The sequence below is a fragment of the Melanotaenia boesemani genome, chromosome 18 (genome assembly GCF_017639745.1).
Source record: "Melanotaenia boesemani isolate fMelBoe1 chromosome 18, fMelBoe1.pri, whole genome shotgun sequence".
Classification (NCBI taxonomy): domain Eukaryota; kingdom Metazoa; phylum Chordata; class Actinopteri; order Atheriniformes; family Melanotaeniidae; genus Melanotaenia; species Melanotaenia boesemani.
In genome coordinates this window covers 15906651-15931397 of record NC_055699.1, presented here as the reverse complement: position 1 = coordinate 15931397, position 24747 = coordinate 15906651, and the positions used below count along the sequence as shown (strand labels likewise).

Below are 24747 nucleotides of genomic sequence, written 5' to 3'. Positions count from 1 at the left end.
GCTCCAACAACAACTTAGGCTTCTTCTATTGGGAATTATCTGTGGTAAGGGTTCTGAAACAAACTTTTTTTACTTTTGGCTTGCACTTGCATGTAAATATCTAACCAATGTAGGCTAGATATCTCATTGTATGTTTTGAAGCTGTGGTGTATCCCACACACATGAAATGCAGCAGAAGTAACGGATATTTTCTATATAGTCTGATACTTGAGGGCAGCGGGGCTATTGAGTGCCAGTAAATTTCCAGGCTGGTGCATGAGATCCACTATGTAGAGGGAGGGAGGTGAAGAGCTGTGATTGTTGGAGGGATTCTCACTGAAGAGGAAAACTTCGTTCCATGCCCGGTTGTACTCACCCCTTACCAGGGTGCAGCTCATTCCAATGCAGTCTGCGAGACACTGAAAAGTGCAGGAGACAGCATGGAATGTGATCATTAGATTAGTGTAATATGCTGCATACTACAAAAGAAGGGATGAATGAGACAGATTTAGCTAAAGAAGAGAAAAAGAAGTTGCTTAAGATCTACCAGTTAGTATAATGGTACCTTGAACAGAAGTGCTCTATGGCAGTAGATTCCCTTGCTGATCAAACCAATGGGAACAACATTAGATTGGAGCTGAAACTTGAGTTCACTAAGGTGCAGTACCCATGAGAATTCATGTAGCTTTTCCACTGGCACCTCTCCACCCATGGCTCCACTCACCAGCCTGACAATCACAACAAAAACCCATGACAATGCAGAGATGTTCATAATAAGACATGTTTATGTGTACAGAATTGTATTTCTGTGGTGCATTAGGTGTTTTAGCTGCACCTGCTTTTGGATTTCAGTGTTTAATTGGCTTCCATGATTTTGGAAATTTGGACATCTGTGACCCACAAAACATTTACTTTCTTGTTTTTTTTGTTTTTTTATGTACCAACTGCATTAATTTATCACCTGGCCAGGGCAGCATACTGCTTTCGCTCATCATTCAGAGGGAGGATGGATTCCTTGGCCTCTTTCACCAGCAGTTGCAAGGAGACATCTCCAGTCATGTTTTGTGCTCTCAATGATGGAGACTCACAGTGGGCCTGATTTTTCTGTTTGTCCTCCTCTTTTTTTCTCCTGTAAAATTTAACAAAGATTTAGGCCAAACAAAAGTGAAAAGATCACCATTTTAAATTCCATACTAAAGTGGAGCTAAGTAAACAGCTCTGGTAAGTCCTCTGTGTTCCTCAAGCTAGTACAGTACATGTTGATGTTTTTGCCATGAAAAAAACTAATGCCTTAACATGGCTTGGAGTAGTATAACTCCACGCCCTTATCCCCTTTCAGTGAATGCAGATCAATGCATATCCTAAAATAGTCCCACACATATCTCAGCTAGTCCCTAGCAGCAGGGACTAGCAGGGCAAGTTATTAGGAAAAGTTAGGCTAGCTGTAACTTCTACTCATAGCTTGTGCTTTTAATTTCATCAGCTCCCCGGAGCATGCAAAACACTTCTACAACCAACACATAAAATCAATCTTATGTTCATGTTATGGTTAGAAACCTGATATTCAGCAGGGACTTTAAAGGCTACTGTACATTAAGGTGTTCTTTCACATTTCACACTCCATAAGCATGGACACACTTACCTTGCTGTTCTTTGGTCTTTCTTGCTGCTGACATCTGATTCTGATCGGTTGCTTTGTCTGTCTTGTGGCACATCTACTGACTCTCTGCCACATTAAGATGACAATACAAAGATTTATATAGACTTTTCCCTGTCCTTGTCATTCTCATAGAATAATTTCTTCTACGAGAAATTACCACTATCTGTCATGGAATACAGTTCATTTTAATATTCTAAGGAATTCTTTGCTATTTTTCTTTTCTGGCACATGTAAAAAAAAATCCTTTTTTTAGTATCTGTGAGACTATTTGACTGAAACACATGTGTAAAGAAATATATATACAGTATATGTTCACACACTTATAATCACTTAGATTGAATTTATAACATAAAAACAAAAGGGATCTTGGCCAAAAAGGGTTTTGGACTGCAAAACGTCTAGTTAAACAGGGCATTGTGTTTTCTAAGAAGACAAAACAGAAAGCAAAAAACTTAAACCGACTTCGGGGAATCCTTTTGCTTTTAAAAGGTAAACTTGAGTCATGTAATGGCACAAATGTATTACATAACATGCTGCTTAAGACTGCATGAATTGTGTAAGTATGTGCATGCAAAAGGGGGCAAAGTAGGAAAGAGTAGACATGAGGTACCCTGAGGGGGTACTGGTTTTTTTTTACAATGGAAGTGTGAGTGAGTGTGTATGGACAGCCTTTCATTAAGTAAAGCAGTATGCATGTGTGTGTGTGTGTCTAGTTTAACTGGAAATGCACGTTTTAAGTGCTGGCATCTTGCAGTGCGTCTTCATGAGCGTGAATGCCTGTGCTCTTTTGCATAAGTTTAAGAGTCCATGAGTCTGAACACAAGGAGTCTGAATATGTTGAGATCTTAAAAAGGGGATCGTTTACCCAGTGAGGCCACATGAATGGGGAACACTGAAGGCAATAGGAGATGGAGGAAGAAAAAAAAGAAGAAACAAGGGCAGAATAGAGCACTGGATTGGAGAAGATAGGGGGAGGGAGATAGTAATTGTACAACCACAAAGAATGTTTCAGAATCAAACAGCTCTGTGGTTCGATCTAAAATAATCTCCTATTTGACTGTAAGTGCTTATTCTTTAGAGTAATCACTTCAGAGTGTGATTTCAGTTTGCTTTTATAGTACGGGGGACTGATTCTGCTGCTGTTAAGGGAACTGCTGTGAAAATGTAAAAATTATATATTTTTTTGTGGCTAAATTATATTTCTTATTTAAAATGTTTTTTACGAGCTTAAAAACCCCACAATTAATGTACTTTTTAAATTTGTTTATGCCATTTCTATATACATTTTCCTTTTTCATCCATGAAAACGTGGTGTTGGATTCATACTCTGTTGCAATGTTGATAACAATTATGGCTCGGTGTTGGTCCACTGGCTTCTTGGACAGTTCTTCTAAAGTCAGAACCCTCTGACTCGAACAAGCCTGTGAGACAGAGACAGGTCTTACAGAATATCAACTTTAAGTGTTTAATATATGACATTTCATCATTTGATTTGTTATTAAAAAAAAAAAACAGAGAGAAGACACAAGTCCTCTGTTGCCAGTTGTCCATGTTGTCATAGAATGTGAAATTACATGAGTCATGAGAAGGAAGTGAAAAGGAAAGAAATCTGGTAACGTATTTTCTGAATCTCTTTTAAATTGTTTTTTCTGTTTTATCAATGACCAGAACTGGTCAGTTTGTCCTTTTCTCCCTTAAATAAGTTCACAGAATCGAAGTTGTGGTGTATTAACATTCCCCTAAATTCTGTAGGGAACCAAAGGTCAATGTTTTCTAGACATGATATGTTAGAAGCACACTTTGGCCTCTTGTGACTAAAATGAATTAGGAGAACTTTCCCCCCATCTGTTTCAAGGATAAATGAAAATAATTGAAACTGTGTTATTGTTCATGCATTAAGCCAAAATGTTCTCTGTAAAAGGCAAAAGTTCGACCTGCCCACTCACCATGGCTTTTATATGAACTCTTTCCATCAGCTAAAATGTGAAGCTTATTTTTCTGACTTTTTGAAAACCATAATTTCACCATAAGTTACCATTCGCCATACTTTCCTTTCCTTACCTAACTTGCCTCTCAGAACTTCTTTATAAACTAAAACAGTAAACAAACCTTCCCAGCATCGTAGAAGCCATCAGTAATGATATCGGTGGAGGACAAATGTCCTGTCAGGCTGTATTTAACAGACAAGTTGGAATTCAGCAGGCTGGCCATGGCTAACTCGCTGAAACTGTTTCTTCGATTTACTGACTGGCTGATTTCCTGAAGTATTTCAAGAGCTCTGAGACACAAATAAACATAAGAAACATACAAGCACATCCAAATATTCAGATACAGATAACAGTAATACATGAACAACACTAAATTCCTTCTTATTCTTGCTCATTTAAAATACCTAATATTGACCAATACTGCCATCTGGTGGCTAATTTCAGAGATTACATGTGAGTGGATCATGGTGACTAAATTTGCTGTACTGGGTTTTTACATAACAGTGCTCCTTTATTACTACAGCCTATCATTGATCAGTTATTATAAAAGTTGATTATTAAATGTCATCTCTTTGTTTTACCCAAACTTGCACATCTCCACAGCAGTGGGCTTATCGCTGGCACAAACATTCACTGCAAAGCATGCATTGTGCAGCACGTCCTTGTGATTGGAACGTAGCAGACTGACCAAAGGTTGAAGGCCTCCAGCTCTTTGCAGCTATATGAAACAGAGTGTATGTTAGATAGTCCTGGACAGCATATAAAAACTTCCTATGACCTCCTGTTTCTCAGGATTTGTTGTTTTATATCGTATGCAGTGAGCTAAGAGAACAGTGACAATAAAAACAACCTTATTAAAATTAACAGAAATGTCTTGTATGTAACACACAAAATGTTATAATATTATTAGCAAACAGCAATTAAACAAACACAAACCTTTGTCCTGGCTTCTTTATCACAGACCAGTGCTGCTACACACAGAATGGTATTGACTAGAACTTCTGTATCTTTGCACGTTAAGAGCTCAACCAGGGCCTCTATGGCTCCATATGACAAGATGCTGGATCGGGTAATCTCCTGTTCTGCTATGTTGCAAAGTGTGGCAGCAGAATAGGCCACTGTCTTTAGACAGCTTCCATATAACTGCTGGATGAGGATCTCATGCCCCCCTGCCTCATATACTGCACTGGAAGGTAACACAGAAGTGGATGAGGAGAGAACTTATGTCACACCTTGACACCTGACTATAAATATTGTCTTACACATTTGTATCTCCAAACAACACTGTATTTCTACAATATATGTCTAAAGAATGATAGTGAAGGTAGTGAGGTATAGATGCTTCAGTGGTAAAGGTAAATAGCAGGATCTTGAGGACTTCATAATTGTTGCCCACAGAGTCTACTTTACAGAGTGGTTAACAATACCATTATTATACCTGAAACATTCAGCATCTCTGGGATTCTGTTACTGCAATATTTATTGCAAAATAATATTTTAGTATTGAAATGTTGCACCAGTACACTGTGGTCTTTGTAATAACATTGAGTTTAAATGATTTCCAAATTACTGCATTCCATTTTTTATAAAATTTGACAGTGTTTCCACTTCTTTGGAAACAGGTTTGTAGTTTACCAAGGGGAATGAGATTTGCATCTTCTAATATTTAACTTTTTCATGAATGTAATTGTGCAGCACTGAAATGGAGGTAGGAAGATGAGAGGATGTTAAAGTTGTATGTCACTCACAGGGCATTGAGTTGGTTGTCATGTGTGAGGCTTGTGAGGGCTTGTGTCGCTGCCTCTCTCAGCACCAAGCTTTCACTGCTCAGGAATTGTACCACAGCAGGAATAGTACCTGAAACACACAGAATGCCAGTTCATTCACATCTCATTACAATGAGTATGCCAGGGCTGTGATGGTCCAGTTAATGTACATGTACCCAAGTCCCTGAAGCTTTCTTTGCTGGCAGGGTAGAAGCTCATAGCAGCCACAGCCTGACAGGTAGATACCATCACACTGACGTCAGATACAGAGAGAAGCTGCACCAGCACTTTCTCTACACCCTGCTCATGGAGCAATTTACGACTCTCACCTACACATAAACACAAACAACAGCACAAACATTCAACAACATAAAGTGTATTATAAATTTGTTTCTGGATATTTAAAGAAAAGTTTTTATCTTTTATCATTTTGTGCTCTTACAACTCTGAGCCATCCTAGCAAAGCATTTTACTGCAGTGGACTGGATCTGAGGCAAATTGGGGATGAGAATGAATTCCATCAGCCTTGTCAGTCCACCACCATTGTGAATCAGCTGTATAGTTTCACTTTCACTCAAACAGTTAGCCACTACTTGTAAGGCCTCAGCATGTAGGTCACTTAAATTCTGTAAGAAATAAAAATATGTCAAGGGCAGAGATTGTAGAGGATGTGCATCTTAAACAGTAATATGCAGTATCAGAAAAAAGCACAAATAATCCCTCATTACTGTCTTCATGTCCCCTTATTTTTGTGTTTTCTTGCATGTCAAATTGTTACCAGATGCAACTGTCTCCCACATAAACCTACCATGTTATTGAGGATATCCATGAGCTTCTCATATCCTTGATATTCTCTAAAGGAGTTGCATGTATCTCCATCAGTAGTGATATTCTGCAGCACCTTTAAAGCCAGACGCTGAATGATAGGGAAGTCTGACTTCAACAGCTCCAGAAGTGGAGGGATCCCACCTAATTTATGTACTGCCTGGCGGCTTTGGTAGTCCTTCATATAACAAAACCAAAGAATAACAAAAGCTTAGCAAAAAAATTGGAACTATTTGTTTCTCACCAGTCCTAAGACTTTACAGAACAATGAGTATTTATAATGCTCCCCTACACTTAAATATTTGACTCACCTGAACTAAGTTGAAGATGATCTCGACTGAGTTCTTCTGAACATCTGGGTCTGAGCTGGATAAGAGGTGGATTAAAAGTGGTAGGCCATTGTTCTCAAAGATCTGGACCTTGCAGACAAAATCCACTGACAGAGCGGCAAGACATAGTGTCGCAAACTCATGGACAACTGTCTCCTCTTCATTTGAAGAAAATTAAATATATGACACAACAGAAAATTCATTAAGAATCAAAAATATAACCTCATTTGGCCTGTCATGGTTGCATGGAAAAAATATAACTAAAGTGCCTACTAAAGTCAAAAGTGTTACCAAATGCATTCATATTGCAATAAAATGACTCACCTTCAGCAAAGAGTTTTTCTACAATTGACGGAATGACGTTTAATTTTTTCAGAGCACTTTTTATATGACCTTTCAATTAAAACAAATAAAAAAAAATCACAAGTCAGCAACTTATCAAGGCTTTCCATCAGTCTACTCAGTCTGTTAAAATATTGGATTCCGACACTAGCAATTGTACATTGTCAACCAGCAGAAAAACAGTCAAGAAAACTTTTGTGTCATTTGCACTAGCCAGACAGAAAAGCTGTACTGTTGTTCACCTAAATCAGTCACAGCTGAATTTAAATAGCAGCATAGTTGCATGACACACACCATTGGTGGCCATAATGCCCAGGGCCATGAGGGCGTTGCGTCTGACCAGTCTGTTGCTGTGAGTTATGAGCCTGCAGAGAGGATGCAATGCCCCAAGTCTTAACAGAGAAACCTTGTTCTCATCTCCTATCAACAGGGGGAGACAGTAAACAAGAACATTTAGCAGTCACAAATGGCTCATTATTATTATTATTATTATTTTATAAGAATGTGTACATAATATAACGATATGCAAAAGAAATTGGGCTTAAATAACAGATAAAATATGAAGTAAGATAACAAACTGACTATTTAATTTATTGTCAAGGTAGCTCATAAAAAGAACTAAAATGAACTGAAGGTGTGGGTAGTTCACAGTACCTTTTTCTGCAAATGCATAGATTGCTTCGCACGCTTTTAATAATATGTCCTCCTCTGGTGAGCTCAGCAACAACACTGCAGTTGTTGGGGTTTTGCTCTCTACAGGTAGCGGCTCAAACTGAACGTCAGAGGAGACAGAGTTAGTATAATAAAGTTGTATAATAACAGATGCCTCTCCCGGGTATGATATCAAACTATCTTTTTCAATGCAGACAAAATAAACAGAGAAAGTTTAAGATAACATAACTAACATTTACGGTCCATAAGAAGGGAAAGATGACAGGTTTATTATTATTATTATTATTATTATTATTATTCATCTCTTACCGTTTCCTTGCGTGGGTTTGCGCTAGCTTTTCTCGATTTTTTTTCCATCCTGTCGCCAAGAGACAAAATATGTGACAGTTTATTAATCACAGATAGCCTTTCAGTGGTTGTTGAATGCACTCAACTCTATGAACTGAGTTCATTAAGTTAGCTAAACTACTGAGCTAACCTGACATAGCTTACTAGCACTGTTCGCAAATTACGCTAAAATAAATAAACAGACAAATTACGCATAAGTGTCTCGAATTTGCACTATGATTTACCTTTTCTACTGAGACTACGAAACCAGTTTAAAATTTCGACTTAGTACGACAACCAACAAGAAGCACGCTGTAAGTTTAGTGTTTTGGAAAAGTAGGTTGACATAGCGTTGCTAGGCAACGACTGCCCAGTTAGGTTGAATTGTGCTTTTATCGCTTATTTTCTTTCCATTTAGTAACTTTTTTTTAGACAAGCACACCTAAGTTTGATGTGAGTACAGAGATGTAGTAGTCTGCAAAGATAATAACTTTAATGAACAAAATACTCGCACAAAATATGTAGGCTAAATCCTGCAGAAAAATAATGCAAGAAAATGTGATTTGGTGTCTGCTGGAAGAGGACCTGTTCTAGTCATGCAATAAGGAGAGCATAGTAGTATAAATGTAGCCTACTGCTGTGACTCATAAAACAAATGAGGTCCATACAGCATCAGCAAATTGAGGCCTCCTGCTTTCAAAGAGGTACTGACACAGCAATGTGCCAGTGGAAACAGCATAGTATGCACCAGAAAACCAAATGACCTCTAAAGACATTACCTCTGGTGGCGAGGGACATTATCTCTAAAACGAGCCTCAGATTAATCTCAGCTAACGCAAAGAAAGATTTGGGAGGGGTGGCCAGTGTAGGTGTAACCGGAATGATGTACAGCCAGGGTTCTGCAAATGCATCAAAAGCAAGGGGATGAAAAATTACAGAAAAACGTTAATCATAAGCTCACCTCTTATGTGAATTAACATTTCTGTTTTAGCGTTTATCGTAACATACTATTTAAATGAAAATTTAGACTGTTAATAAAAATAAAAAAGCTTCATGAGTGCTACTGAAAAACAGATAGGCCCGGTGGAGGGAGGGAGTTGTAACGAATCAGCGCAGCAAACACTGCAAAGCTCAGCCTGTCACCTCCCATCCGTCGAGCTGTCACTTGACAGCAGCACACATGAACATCTATGCTGCTAAGTCGGAGTTGACCACCCGTTGACATTACGTCGTATTGTCCTCTCCTTTGAAACAGGAAAGAACTTGACAGTATGCATCCCTGTCATGTTTACTGACTAACTACCAACGCGTAGGAGGAGGGCTGAGCCGCTTGCTACTTGTAAGCAACTGGGTAATACCAATAGTTAGCTTGCAGGCTAATGATAGCGAGCTGGTTAGCGGAGTTCGGAACTGCTTTGTGCCGTCATCTGGCGAATGAGGGTCGGAGAGACTAATGTTATCAGGTCGTATAGAGCGAACAGTTAGCAGTTCAGTACCATCCACATGTCATTTTAATATTTTTATTCGGGCTTATCATAGATTATTTATCAATTGCTACGGGGCTTCGGGCTTTTTCTGTTGTCAGCGTTTCTTACTTTTACGAAATTTATCATAGGTATTTGCTAGCTAGCAAGCTAATCGGCTATGCTAATGCCAGCTCAGTGAGAGCTCACGTCGCAGGGGTGCGGAGAGCTCCATACGAGTCAAGGCAGGAAGATTGGTGATGTGGGCAGGGGGAAGCGAAAGACTGTTAGATGAAGCAGAACAACATCGTTAGCTTTAACTAATATTTTCTGGCATTATTTCTTAAGCTAGGGCCGTATTTTCAGCCATACTGTGTGGGACGTTAAAGGACATAAAGAACTCGGCCACTTAGGTTTTGGTGCTTGGCTAAATGAATAGTATTTGTATTACTGAATCGTGAGCTGTTGGCCACCGTGCCAGCTTCAAGAGAGGACACTGTCAGGATCATCGCAAGGTCTGCAGTAACCAGCCAGATTGTATAAATATGGCATCGGCAAGCAGCATTGCCGCGTCTATCGCAAGCAAAACGAAGACCAAGAAAAAACACTTCGTTGCTCAGAAAGTGAAGCTCTTCCGTGCCAGCGACCCTCTGCTCAGCGTGCTTATGTGGGGAGTCAACCACTCGGTGAGTCAGACCGCCTAATATCTTATGATGACCCACACGTATGTCTCCACTCGGCATTTTGACGAGCCACATTAAGCCGAATTTGCTGTCGAAATTACGAGTCTCTTTATTGTTGCTCTAGACCGATTTATTGGAGATGGCATCTGTCCAGCGGTTAGATACTCTGTCAGTGTAGCTGTCACTAACTGCAGTGTGCTTTCATCCCATCGCAGATCAGTGGGGATGCTTGCTTTATTAAGCATTGAGCTCAGCTAAATCACAACAGTACTACCACATATATTATTCTTTGATTTTGATGTATGCACGAGTATGTGTGTGTGCGCGTGCGTGCGTGCTTGAGCAACTAACTCTACTTTGGCTTCCTGTTGTGCACACATGTAGGATAAGCTCCTAGTGCTCCGTGTCATGAGAGAGCAGGTCTTCCCATGCTAGTCAGCTTATCTCTGCTCTCCTTGTCTTCCTTTGCTAAATATCTGCTCTAAGCCAAAACTTGAATGCTGGGGATGTGTAAGCTTGGCAATTAAAGCACATAGAAATATTTCTGGTTTCAAATAACATGTATTAAACAGTTTAACAAAAGTTTTACATGCAAGGGTTGTGCTTGGTCCACTGAGTGCAAGGCATGTAATCTAAAGGCATGTAAATAAGTTTTTGTTTTTTTCCCCCTTTGTTCTTTCTGAGTACTGATGTAAAGGCTGTCCATCATTTGTTGTTTCTCATAACCGTAACATAGTTATTCAGTGGTTCCCAACCTATTTTGCGTGGAGACCCCTTCATGCAGATACTAAAATGCCACTGACCCCCTGCCCCACTTCGTGCTGAAATCATTCTTGATTTTATGCTTTCAAAATTGAGATTCTCACCATTACTAATGTATTTTGGCTGCATTCTGTCTTTCGATAAAGCCAAAGTTAAATTAACAACATACTTTTCTTTCTTAAAATAGGGAGATGACATTAATGTGTGGACATTAATTACAATGACTCAAAATCTCCAGGACCCCATGTGCTCTTTGGGGGACCTCAGACCCCAGGTTGGGAACCATTTAATGGACTGTACATATACAGCACTATTCTAGTTATGTTGACCACATAAAGAATGTGACACTACATGTCACAATCCCACACAGCACTTTTATAGTTATATACAAAGTGCTTTTGCTCTAACACACAGATTCATACCCTGATAGATTGGTGAATGCATACATAAATCGAGATACATCGGGAAGCAACTTGGGGTTCAGTGTCTTGAACCAAGGGCACTTTGGCATGTAGTCAGTGGGAGCCTGGTAGTCAGGGGAAGCCTGGAATCGATCCACTGACTTTCAGGTTGGCAGAAGACTGCGCTATCGCCTGAGCTACAGCTGCCTTATCAAGCAAATCTATCGCTAGCAGACCCTTAAATGGTGCTCTAGTTTAAAGATACTTTTCTAAATGTAACCAAAAGAGCTGAGGACTAAGTGAACATCAATACCCATTATTCTCTATATCAGAGCTACTCAATTTGGCCTTACAAGGGCCAAGTTTTTCCAGTTTATCCCTGCTCCAACACACCTGACTCAAATTAATGAGTCATTGGGCAGAACTGTTATGCTGTTGGATCCATTTAATTTGTATATTTGTATTGCCTACTGGAAAGATGAAATTATTTTCTAACTGAAAATTGGTGGGTATATTATATTTCTTCTTCTTCTTCTTGTATATCTATCCTTATTGTGTAGGTTAAGTAAGATTAGTTAACGAGTTCTATCTCCTGAGCATTACCTAATTAATCTCCTACCTAATTAATGAGTTAGAACTCATTTGCCAGTGCAGAGGTTAGTGTTTATGTATTTTAAATTCAAAGTTTTATTTATAATTCTCTTCACACATTGAAAATAATACATTAATATAAAAAAATAGTTGGTTTACTTGTGTTGTTGGTAAGGCTGTTGTTGCAGTCTATGGAGTTTGTGCTGTGCACTCAAAGTTACCAATTTACTAATGTTTTGAAGCACATTTATATCCACAAATCTTTAAGTTTGCAACAGTGTATTTACATGTTCACTTTTTTGATGTTTTCAATTCTATAACTGATGCTACTTTGTACATTATTTGTGCAGAAAATAGTCATTGGATTAAAGTCAGTGTTTCATTTTACCTGCATAACTTAATATAATTTAGTAATCGAGTTCTTCCTGATGGAGCTGTGTGGTTGTTGAGCAACATAACTAATTGTATGATCACAAGTTCTACAAATCATACAGAGAATTATGATTCACATCATGAAGTGCAGTTCTAAAAGTCTGCCACAGAGCAATGTTGCCATTTTATTCACTCATAAATGCAAACGTAACGTCTTCCAGCAACTGACTAGTCTCTTTTTTCCCCTCGATCAAAGAAACAGTCCTTAGATAGAAGCTGTCGACTTCTGTTGCAGTGATAGGGATTGCTGTTAAATTTGGATTACAAAACCTTAAATTAGCCTGAAGAGTACTAAAGATCCAAAGGTGTTATTCTTCATCTAAGCTGTTGTCTGTAGTAGGATTACAGTCAATTGGTTGTGGCGTTAATCCTGGGTGGGGGTAGTCAAGTAAGGTGCACAAGGTTTACCCCTGCACAGCTTTGCAATATTAATTCATCCAATTGCCAGCTAAAATTTTCAACCTCCATTACATTGGTTTCCTTTTGCAGTGTTTTGATTAATAATGTTTCTGACTACTATAACTCAGTCTTTGAGTGTCTCTTGAAATTTTAGAAAATGGGAAATAAAGATTGAAACATTGTTTATGATTCTTCTCATAATATATCAGGACTAAACAAGTTTTCAGTTTTAAATAGAAATTGCAACTTAAAACGTTGCAATAAGCAAATCGCAAAGGGGCATGATTAATTGTCATGTTACGCAACATGCCAAGTTTCAGACTTGCAATGTCCACTGTTTTACTAATCTAGTAGCTTCAGTCAAAATTCCTGTTGTCTTTCTTGTGCAACAGTCATATAAATATCATGTGATGGTGACATTCAGCTGTGAAGTCACATCTTATGTTCAGATCTACAAACCTACAAATGATCTTGGATCCATTTTAAGCCATAATACAGCTCAGAAATGACTAGAAATTAAATTAATAATGATAGATTCCACTTATTCACATGTGTCTAAGACAGAAATTATGTAGATAGAAATGAAGTGCTTAAATTGTGAATAATATAAAAAACATCAAACTGTTTAGTTTTTAAAACAAGGACAAATTATAAATCTGTTCTACAGGAAACCTTCAAGCTACAGTGTTTCAGCCACAGGTTGTATCTTGTAGTTGGCAAGTGATGCCGTTCATATCTCAACTTTATGTTCTTGCGTTAGAATAAAGAGGATTTCATAGTTTGATGTCATGCATTAATCCTAAATCTAATACTATGAATTTATTTCTGTGTGAATGCTGAAAGGCAGCTAAAATTTAAAAGAATAAATCACAAACTAAATAGCAACCTTTCTCAGAAAAATCCCAATTAGATTTTTTGCCCAGTTGTTGAGGTCTATAACCTATAATAAACCTAAGTAGCTATGCTGTCTGAACAGCAAACTCACAACAAACACTTAAATTACATTATTTTTGTCAGTGTTTTCAAAATGTTTATTGCAAATATTGAGTACATTTTTTATCTTGATCCCAAGAGTAAACTAGTGGAACCATATGTTTTCCAATACATGTCCAGTTATGAATACCTCAGCAAACACAACTCTGTCCCCCATAACCAGTTTGGTATCTCAGCTAAAACATTTACATTTCCTGAAATCCCTGTTTTTCATAATCAGTTTATACACATAACTTGAATAAAACAAAAATGTTTTTATAAATGTTTTGATTACAAGAAGATTAAAATGTTTTTTATACAACTGAGTTCTACATTGTAGATAGGAAGCAGTTTAGAACCACCAACAGACATCTAACTTTTGCTTCTCGGCCACACTGAGCTATATCTTGTGGTGGTTCTTGGCATTGGCCATGGAAGTACATGATAGTCAACGGGATATTACCGAAAACCGTGAGTGATTGAGTCACATGAGATCTTAATCAACTTTTCATTGTTTAATCGGATCGACACACGTGGGGTGACGTTGCTCCTTCGCTATTAATTTCCTATGGAACTTGGGTGATGAGGTGAAAATCGCTGTCCTCATCTGGCCAATCAACAGGCGACATTCGTGCATGTGAAATGCTGTGCTCAAAATGTTCAATTTTTGTCGCTGTTCCATGGCACTACAACTAACCAGCGATAGTGTCATTGATTGGCAAATGATGATATTCACCATGCTGTTTCCTTGTTTGTAAAATAGGATGAACCCAGGGTTGTCTTTCTCTTTTGTACAGTTGAGTCAACAGCAAGATTTCTGTCAATTAGAGCAATGGCAGTCGATGATTTTCGCCTGTCACTGTCGTTTGTTGCACCCCGTGTGACGAGCCCATAAGGTTTAAATCTTTGGCCACAGTTCCGAATAACAAGATTACGTCATTACTACCATCCCTACAGTAGGGCATCCCTACAAATTTATTGATTTGAATTTATTCAAATTAAATAAATCCAATATTGATTCATAAAACTTGGAGATCGATTTTTTAATTTTTTTATTTTTATTCTTTTTTTTTTATACATCCTCTTTTCCGTTAACATGACCCTACTCTTGCGTGACTTACCTAGGCTCTGTATTAGCTTATATATACACACAACTCGTTTCCTGTGTTGCCTCCGTCCAAAATCAGCTTCTCTGCGAGCTCTCACGTTAGCAGCTAATGCTAAAAGACTGCGAGTTCTCACGTTAGCAGCTAATGCTAAAAGACTGCGAGCTCTCACATTAGCAGCTAACGCTAAAAGACTGCGAGCTCTCACGTTACCAGCTAATGCTAAAAGACTGCGAGCTCTCACGTTAGCAGCTAATGTTAAAAGACTGCAAGCTCTCACATTAGCAGCTAATGCTAAAAGACTGCGAGCTCTCACATTAGCAGCTAACGCTAAAAGACTGCAAGCTTTCACATTAGCAGCTAACGCTAAAAGACTGCAAGCTTTCACATTAGCAGCTAATGCTAAAAGACTGTGAGCTCTCACATTAGCAGCTAACACTAAAAGACTGCAAGCTTTCACATTAGCAGCTAATGCTAAAAGACTGCGAGCTCTCAAATTAGCAGCTAACACTAAGACCGTGGGCACTGCCATGTTGCACAATAGAAAGTGATGTCACCACGCAAATACGTACTTTGAAATAAATCCGACCTGGTCATTTAAGGTCACATTTCCACTAGAATAGGTTTACACTTCATCCTTAATCTTATGAACAAGTAAACAGTCTGATGCTATTTATCTGATTTACATGACGGCATGTCATAACTTGCACCTGCTCTCTGTGTCCACGGCAGTGAGCACACACATGGACATGTGCACGCACACACAGGTGATCCCACTTCTGTCAGAGGAGCGCACACATCGGAAAACATGCTGAAAATTGGATAAAAATATGAGAGTTTTCAAATTTCTCTCAGGCAGGTGAAGATGGAAACATCTAGTTCCAGTAAGGAGTAGCTGGAGTATTTCTCCTCTGCCAATAGCATCATGGTCGTCGTGGGAACGTGCACAACTGAAAAAGCTGTGCACGTTCCCACACTGAAAAAGTCATTGTAGGAATTTCTGAGTAGTATAACAGTTTTAAAATGGATTTAATATTCTTTGTAGATTTTATTAACGTCAACACATCATCAGGACATCTATCGATTTTGATTGTCAAGTAAATCCACTCAGTTTCATATCAATAGTTATCTGAGAATGTCTTTAATATTCAAGAAAAATAGGTGGTGTTACACAATTAGCTGTAAATGAATCGATATCGAATGAAATTGGATTTAATCAAAACCGAATCAAAATAGGCTGTTAATCGATCCGAATCAATTCAGGAAATTAGTGACAATACCAAGCCCTCCCCTACAGTCAAACACGGGGATGACAGCATCATTCTGTGGACATGTTTCTTGGAAAAAAAAGAAGTTGGGAGGCCAGTTATGGTAGAGACGCCATGCATGAAAACTTGTTCCACACTGCTCAATTTCTCAGGTTTTGGCAGAGGTTTACATTTCAATATAATTACTTGAAGCACACTGCCAAAATAAAATATAGTTGTTGCATCAGGAAAACTCCTTAGTGATCCTGGAGTGACCTAAAGAGGGTCTGGACTAAAACCCAGTAGAGTACCACTAAAAAAAAACATAAAAATGGTTCTACTTTGATGTCACTATCCAACGTGTTTGAGCTCAAATGTTTCTACTAAATAAAAACAAACAGTGCAAGGAACTTGTAAAGTATTGGTGTGCCAAGCTTGTATGATCATCCTCAGAAAGACTTTAGGATGCTGCTTCAGCTATAGATGCATTGACCAAGTGCCAGCTAAAGGAGCTAAATGAGTTTTACAGTTGTTGGCTGTGAGGCTGCACAATTTAGTTTTTTTGGGCATTTTTTATGTGTTTTGACAGAAATGATCAACTAATCGTGTACATAAAACCTGGCACGGTGTCACTGTTTGTCACGGACTATGCAGTGGCACAAATAGAACAGAGACCTAAGTAGTCTGTAATAAAATGTAAAAAAATAAATTAAAGTGGACATATGCTTTTAAATCCCTCCTTTTCTCATGTCAATCATTAATTTATGGTCTATATAAGGTAGAACCGCAATGCGCTTTGGTCTGAATTCCTGGTTATTCTAGCTCCACACACCGCTTGTTAACCCGTGTTAGAGATGTCAACAACAGAAAACGTGTCTGTCCAGCCTTACATATTCGAGTCCTCCTCACACTATTTTTTCCACACTACCACAATTTGAATAAGATAAACATGGCCTCGACATTGTTAAGGAATTAGCTAACTAGGAACTAACTAACTTTGCTGTGTCCGTAGTTAGCTTTGGGGGGGGGGTTGTGTGGGTTGATACACCCAACAACCTCACATTTTGACTTGTCTACTGGTAACTTCGGCATAACTAAACATGGACTACAGAATCGCTTCGAGAGAGAGAGAGAGAATAAAAAAGCGGATTCATAAAATTGGATACCCGGACTTCCATGACCTTATTTAGCAGACCCACAGCAAATACTGTGACTTAATAGATAAGAAAATGTAATAGAGAAAACTAAACAGACTAAAAATATGACCCAAAAAGAATATGAAGATATATACACAGCATCAGGAGAGAATGTATTCAAATTTTCTGCATTGATAAACACTAATAGTGCACAAAAACATGTATTTAAGGGCTAAAAAAGTGGATTTTTCATGATATAGCCCCTTTAAATCAGTAGCAGTCATTTCTAATGGCTTTATCTTCAACTTTTTAAAAGTAAAATTCAAATGAAAACATTTTTTCTACAGTCAAAGAACTGCCAAAAAACAATTTCCTTCAAAAAGAAATCAAATGTCCTGTAATGACAAGAAAGAAAATGCAAAAATGAAATTCTATTAAACACAGAAATGCCTTTAAACTCAGTTTGCAGCTCTGTGATGCGTACTAGTCAGAGCAAGATACTTGATGTCTCGTCGTGGATGCAAGATCATGCATGTTTGGGGTCAGGCTCTAATCTGAGGAAATCTTCAGGACTGAGTAAAGGTGTTTATCAGTAAGACGACCCCTATGTGATATTTTGTTGACCTTCACAATAGAGAACAGTTGTTCACACAGGACATAGAGAGCGTTTCAGCATCTTGGGTGCTCAGCTGTGGCATTGTGTCATGGATGAAACGCCAAATAGCAATATCTGTTTCAAAAGTTCTTGTGCGTCGCCTCCTCATACTTGCACTCTAAACACTCACATATCTGCAATTTCTGTTGATGTCTTCATCTTCATTCTTCTTCTGCTTTTTTGTTTCCTTCCTGATCCTCTTCTTCTCTGGTTTGTTTCTTTTGCTGGTGGCATGTCAGCTATTCTATTCAGCACTGCTCCCTCAATTTTCGATGGTATTGCCTTGTCTTCTGCGTCGAGTGGTGGATAGCTAAGCTTCCTGAAAACGGACCAGATTACACACATAACCGACACAGGAGACGGACGTCTCGGTCTACGAAACAGTCTTCTGCATTGAGCATAAATGGGCCACAGGCAGAGCTTGATTTTGAAAACCCTTACTGCAGCATACATGTCGGTGATGACATAGCCTCCTCCCCTGAAGCTGCAGGTTAAGCACATTGAGGTGGCTTGTGATGTCACACAAAACTTCCACTTCACATAGCTTTTTTTTTTCTTTCTTTTTTTTAAATCTCAGAACTCTGTTGTGTTTCCATTTGCTTTGCTTTCCATGAAATCACATATCTCCTCAGGCAACTCTAAACATCTTTTTTAGCACCTTTCCCAGGATCCTGGTTGTCTTCATGTGAACGTTTCCTTCCGTTCTCTGCCATTTCGTTTCGAAAATACATGCTGCTATTGCTCGCTGTGGGCTTTTATAGAGGGAGGCCAAGGGAAGAGGTGGTGATTCCCATGCGTGTACATGAATGCGCAGCCCGACTGGCTTGTGAACAAAGGGCTGGAAATCAACACATAGAGATGGTGTGTGACGTCATGTTATATTCCAGATTAACTTAACCTCTAGTTTTTCACATAGCAATTTTATTTAATTCCTTCAATCTAGAAATTATGAATTTCCACTTATTGCCCCTTTAACTGCTCTTGTTATGGGGCTCTAATAGTCTTTAGATAATTATTTCACAGGCCGGATGTGGCCCACAGGCCTGGAGTTTGACACATGTGATGTAGTATATTTTAATTCCCTTATCTCCTCTGTTTCCCTTTTTTAAGTATTCTGCCTCTCTGTCTGACTAACAGTAGCTGTGTCTGCGTCTGTGGATTGCATAAGAGGAACATTCTATAAATGTCTGCAGGAGTGACCTACAGCTAATATGTGTGATGATTTTGGGTAAAGAAAACAGAAAAGCTGGCACCTCACATCCTGGCACCCTGAGGCGATGACAGAAACGAGAACTCATTGAAGTTTCTTGTGGTTTTGTTCCAGTGTGCCTGTGAAAATCAGTTTTAAAGTACAAATTTAATCCACTGAAAGGTTTGTGGGGTGGGAGCAAATTAATTAAGACGAATTAATTGAGAATGATAAACCTTTGAAAAATGAAAGGGGGAAAAAAAAACACTCAACTGTCAAAATTGAGAATAATTTAATCCATAAGGTCAAGAGAGAATGTCATCTGTGTATAATTCATGTTATGGTTTTCAGTGTCACTAACACTAGCAGCGGTAGTATCTGTGGCCCTATCAGTTTGTACATTAATGCTCAAATATCTGTATGAATGTGGTTAGGCTTTGATCAAGTGAAGTGGTTATATTAATCTTTTTTTTTCTACCGTAGTCTGAATTTCTATGTGGAAAAAAAAATCAGATTGGACTGAATTTCATTAAATAACGTGTCCCTCTTTCAGCCTTGCTTGGTTACAACAGGGTGCCCTTAACCTGGATTGCAGTCCCAATTATTTGCAGTTTGTTTGTTCCTGCTTATGTTTGTATTAACAGAAATGTGTTATCTATTTACTTTAATCATTTGTCATTTTGTTTTTTTACATGGGTAAGAATAAATGACAACTAATTTCATAACAAAGCGACTGAAGCACCAAAAACAACATATATCAGAGGCACAGGTTAAAAGCACAGACAACTGCACTTAACAGTCATCGTTATTTGACACTTGGTTTTACTCCACCACAAAGTGTTCCACCCACATACTATTAGAGCAGTGGGCTTGTGACACACTTCAGGTTATACATGCTGAACTCGATACCTATATTACCACCAGGTTTTGAGTATTTAATTTATGAATTGATTAATTAATTAATTAATGTTTTCTAAATCCCTCAGCATATTTACTTCTTTAAAAGTTAGTTTTCTTAGAATCCTAACCAGTATGACATATTTTACCCTGTTTTTGAAGCAAACAGCAATATTTGGCTTTTGCTTCTGTATTTTTTCTTTTTTATTATTATTATTATTTTCAAGAGCAACATACACTTTAATATTTTGTAAATTGGTTTGGTAGACTTTTCTTCTAATTTACCACATTTTCTTAAGGCTGCTTTTCTGGAGCACTTGTCCCGTTTTTCACATGTAATTGACAGGTTGAAAGCAGAGTAACAAAGACTGTCTAGAACAGCGGTCTGCAGCCCGCGGCTCCGAAGTTGCAAGTGGCTCTCTGGACCATCCACAGTGGCTCCTAATACATGGCTAAAAATGCTAAAAAAAACTAACTAATGTTTCTAAATAAATAACAAATGCAGGCTTTTTGCAATTTTTCATTTTTTTTACATTGAATAATCGCATTGAATTTCCACTAAAAAATGACACTGAAAGTACCGGTAATATTTTTAAATCTATTTTCATTGTCATTAGTTTAGAAACTGTTTTTATTTATTTTTTTATTTTATTTTTTTTTAAACATACTTTTCCACAAATATCAATATCCCACAGAAAAGTCTGTCTATCCTCTTTTTGCAAAAGTTTTATATTTTCCTTTATTTTAAAACCTAAAAATAGAAATAAAAATGTGATTTTTCAAAAATGGCAACAAATTTGTCCTTTATCTTTTTTCAAAAGGTCTCATAACATTTGCGGCTCTAAACATCTTTTATTTAGCTAGGGTGAGGGGAAAATGGCGCTTTGGATTGTAAAAGTTGCAGACCCCTGGTCTAGAAGAATATTCTATGCAATTTAAAGGAGTCAGATAAAGATGATCTTTATTTCTGTTTTGGTTTTTTTTTTGTTTTTTTGGTTTGTTTTTTGTTTTTTGTACCTTGACTTGCAAAGCCACTGTTCAAAAGGACCTAGGCTGAATTAAAAAGATGTTTAACATTATTAACACATTCTACAACATATTTCTCAAACCAGCAAAAGATAATTAGAAGTGTGAAAAGATAAAGATGATGGTCATAGCTCTCCTGATCGTTGGCAAATGTCACCCTACAGGCAACAGAGCCTGATGGCTTGATTAGTCATTCTTCTCTCGTTTATAACTCAGAGAGATATCGTTCCTATGTTCTATACTATTAGTGTGCCATCATCTGTTTGGAGTGAGTCAACTCATTGTTCAGGAAAACAAAGCTATACCACACTGCTGACAGAGCACACTCTCTCTCACCAGCTTCCTGTCTAATGGAGCAACAGCACATGCTTGCTTCATTCTGTGCCGGAAAACCAGTTTTCATCGCCATGGAGACACAAAGGAAGTGGTGGTGTGAAATTTGTCTGCAAGTTTGATAACTATGGGAAGATGAGCAGAAACATGCATGCGCTTGATAAAACAAAGTATTAGAACTCCTCAAAATAGAAATGGTGTCAGGAGCCTGGAAGATAAAATAAGAATACTACACATTATTTAAAGTGGATCATGTACTCGATTGTAACATCAGGCTTATATTCAAATTTGGTCACGAAGGCACCTGCTAAAAAGGTTTAGCAGCAAGACCGCAGTTGTATGTATGTATGTATGTATATACATATATATATATATGTATATGTGTGTGTGTGTGTGTTCCCAACTTAAATTTTCAATAATGTGCTCCTTTTAGGTTTATAGCTAAATTTCATTGCAGAAACAGACATTTTTTTTTTACATCATCATCTGTACAAAAAATAGAGAAGGGAATGGAGGTTAAGGGGTTTCAGACTCAAGGATCTTTTCTTTTTTATCTAATAACCACTTTCATTTTATGTGTGCATTCAGTTATGTCAATCGTGTTGGCTTCACAATCCTTTAATATTAGGTATCTCAGCTAATGTGTGAAACACAGCCTTGTTGATTAGGTGACATCTCCCTACCAAGGATGCATCTGTTTTATAACATCATTGTGACATCAGTGCCTGTCACAGAATGGTGCTGAAACATACTCCGATTCCTTGATTTCCATATCTTTGAGCCTTTCTTTCTCTAACGGTACATTTTGTTTTTGTGTTTTTGATTGTACACAAAAATTTGATACTTTCCTGCTGCCTCGCCTTTGTGTTTGAACAGAGAGTTAACTATCTAGTACGATGCACATAGGCTGTTGTGTTCTTCAAATGCAACAATGACTGCATGTTTGCTCAGCTGGATATAGATAAAGGTTTGTATATGGAATGGCAAAAACTTTGAACACAAAATTGGTTGAGTTTTTTGCATAGTTCAGTGTTGGTTTACATTTGAACAAAGAATGTTCTTTATATTTTTTCTTTACCTGCATTAATTAACAATAGTTGATTAATGCAATAATTAAAACAAATTGTATGAATCAAGGTACATGTTTTACTGGAGGAAATGTTTAGTTGAACCAGGCGGTTGCCCTCGACCCCAAAGCCTTTTCAGATGTGAGCGTGCTGCCAGCTTATGCTTTGATTATTGACTATTTTTTATTGTTTATGCTTTTAAAAGTGAGCCAGTTCAATGAGGTATATACAGACGTTGGCCAAAAAGAAGAAAAAAAAATTTAATTGGCTGTAAAGTTTACAACCGAAGTGCTCTAGTCAGGACTAATTTTCCAAATTCACATGTTCTGCCCTGACTTTCAAACATTCGGTGTTGTTAACTATCCATTAGATAGTTGTCTTCCCTTAACTTTTTCTCTTCTTGGGGCTAGATGATGTATTGACATTTTAACATATTGCAAGAATTTATAAATGGGATGTAAAGTGAGACGGTACTGTTTAGGCTCAATTATTTGATGCCGAGTTAGATAAGTAGTGTCTTCTGAAAAGCCGTGCCAGTGTTTTTATATGTCCTCTAATTAAAGACGCAATATATAACTTTTCGGCTTTAAAACTCTGCGTTCAGGACTCGTTTGATGGTACAGTTACATATATTATGCACATATCTGGAGCTATTGCTGAGCAGCAGCATCCAGAGAAACCACACTATACAATTTTTTACCCGGGACACCACATGACGTTGCAGCTGAGTTTCGCTTCACACGCTAGCAAACGTACATAAACACACTGATCGTTTTGAATGCGCACTGTGACTGATTCAGCAAAGAAACACAAGAAGGCATTATCAGAGGAAGCGAGAAATGGAAAGATAGAAAGGGACAGAACAAGACTCATAAAAGACTGGTGACTGGAGACTGCTCACAGTACAGGTAGGATGCAAAATGGATGCCGAATTAGCCAACGATAGGGGGATATTGCTGGGAAAGTTGCAAGTTCGGCAGTGCATCTTGCAGGTTAATTTGTTGAAGCACATACCCACTTGCTACTGCTACTCACTGTTGGTAACTTGGTACTCTTATCGCTATTTTTTAAGCGTCTACAGAAGAATCTAGCAACCTTTTGATGAAGTGTTGTTACTTTACGTTTAAAAGGAAAAAAAAACACCCACTCGAGCACCAGGATTTGCTCTTCCTCTGACACGTCTCTGTCTTTGCTGATAATTCAGTTTCCACAGAACATCCCGCTGAAAAAACTTTGTCCTGAGTGATCATCTTACATGATACACGATTGAATTTAAATCGCATTTTTTGTCTTAGATGGCCTTGTCCTAACCTGCAGTTAGCACAAGAAGCCATTTCATTAAAAAAGAATAAAAACAAAGGATACATAAATCTATATCTGTATCTGCAGGAGATGGGGCTTATTTCCACAAGCTTAGTTTTTTTGTTAATTGTGTATTTCTGTAACATCATAGGTCAATCAAAAAAAAAGTTTGCATTTCCCCACTTATTGTAGCAGAGTCAGGCATGCTTAATTCGCTTAATTTCCTTCTCATGATTGTATACTGGGACAAGGACAGTTGTCCAATATAATGGTTTAATTGAGCTATAACCATACCTCTACTTGGTAATTTTTATAACCATTGCTTGACTTATTTGCACTTCAGTGTCTTCATTATGTCTCATCCTCTGGTGTCGTCTTTGTTTTACCATATGATGTCATGTAGCTATTAACATCTGTTTATGCTATTTGTAAAAATAATGTGGTGCAGTACATCTTGAAATGTTATATTCTCACTCCACTCACTTTCCATATATTCCCAAAACTCCTCTCCAAAAGCCAATACTGATGGGTTGCATATCTTTATAGTGTTGCAGTTTTAAGTTTACCTACATTGAAATTAGGGCTGCAACTAATGACTTTTCTGATGGTCAATTGGTCAACTAGTCGTTTTAATAGTCGGTGACTAATCGGATTATGTATCTCATGATTATTATAAATGGCTCTTATTTCACTTTCAGCTTTGAAATCTTGCATGAGGATGTTATGTAAGTCCAACGTGCCTTCTCTTTAAGTGTTCGGGCATTGCCGAAGTACTTCCGTGGTACACAACGTCCGCTTTACAAATCTCGCATGTATTTAATTTTATTTTTTAAGTTTAACGTGAAGTTATCCCAGACTTTTGACATCCTCTGCCGCCGTTCAGCTCCCTAGTCCGCCGCATATTTTCCCCCTGGCGGACTTTATTTCGCATGTGCAACTCTCAGCCGAGATTAAAATAAAGAAGACAATGTGTCACTCTGTAATTTTTTTTCCCCTCGTTGCGTATGTGCATTGTGCAACTCTAAGCAGAGATAGGATTGGAAGACGATGTCTCACTCTGTAGTTTTTTTGTTTTTTTACCGACAATAGTCGACGGCTAAATTCGTTGTCGACTATTTTTATTGTCGACTATTGTCGACAACGTCGACTAATTGTTGCAGCCCTAATTGAAATGCATTGTAAAAATACATTAAAAGAG

The 24747-nt window shown here is 38.0% G+C and overlaps 2 protein-coding genes across 6 annotated transcripts in view; one reads left to right on the top strand and one right to left on the bottom strand.

The window, feature by feature from the left end:
• Positions 1 to 25: 25 nt before the first annotated feature.
• On the bottom strand, positions 26 to 17931 carry armc3 (armadillo repeat containing 3). Of its 3 annotated transcripts, none has more exons than XM_041969046.1 (18): positions 17866 to 17931; positions 7871 to 7919; positions 7544 to 7661; positions 7184 to 7309; positions 6872 to 6940; positions 6530 to 6705; positions 6202 to 6396; positions 5836 to 6019; positions 5570 to 5722; positions 5376 to 5484; positions 4564 to 4813; positions 4209 to 4345; positions 3749 to 3917; positions 2966 to 3060; positions 1622 to 1705; positions 941 to 1108; positions 545 to 707; positions 26 to 398 (listed from the first exon to the last, which is right to left on the bottom strand). In XM_041969046.1, exons 1-18 carry the CDS (start codon positions 17898 to 17900, stop codon positions 192 to 194), a joined length of 2487 nt encoding a protein of 828 aa, XP_041824980.1. In that variant the 5' UTR covers positions 17901 to 17931; the 3' UTR covers positions 26 to 191. The 3 variants fall into 3 exon arrangements, with proteins under 3 accessions (XP_041824980.1, XP_041824978.1, XP_041824981.1); XM_041969044.1 differs by lacking the exon at positions 17866 to 17931 and adding an exon at positions 8524 to 8578; XM_041969047.1 differs by lacking the exon at positions 17866 to 17931 and adding an exon at positions 8134 to 8214.
• Positions 9022 to 24747, top strand: part of pip4k2aa (phosphatidylinositol-5-phosphate 4-kinase, type II, alpha a) — a 31095-nt gene continuing 15369 nt past the window's right edge. For 2 of the 3 annotated variants that reach the window (XM_041969049.1, XM_041969048.1), the window contains exon 1: positions 9022 to 10037. In XM_041969049.1, the coding sequence (XP_041824983.1) occupies positions 9897 to 10037 (141 nt within the window). In that variant the 5' untranslated portion in view covers positions 9022 to 9896. The remainder of the gene's footprint in view (positions 10038 to 24747) is intronic. The other variant, XM_041969050.1, reaches the window with a different exon arrangement.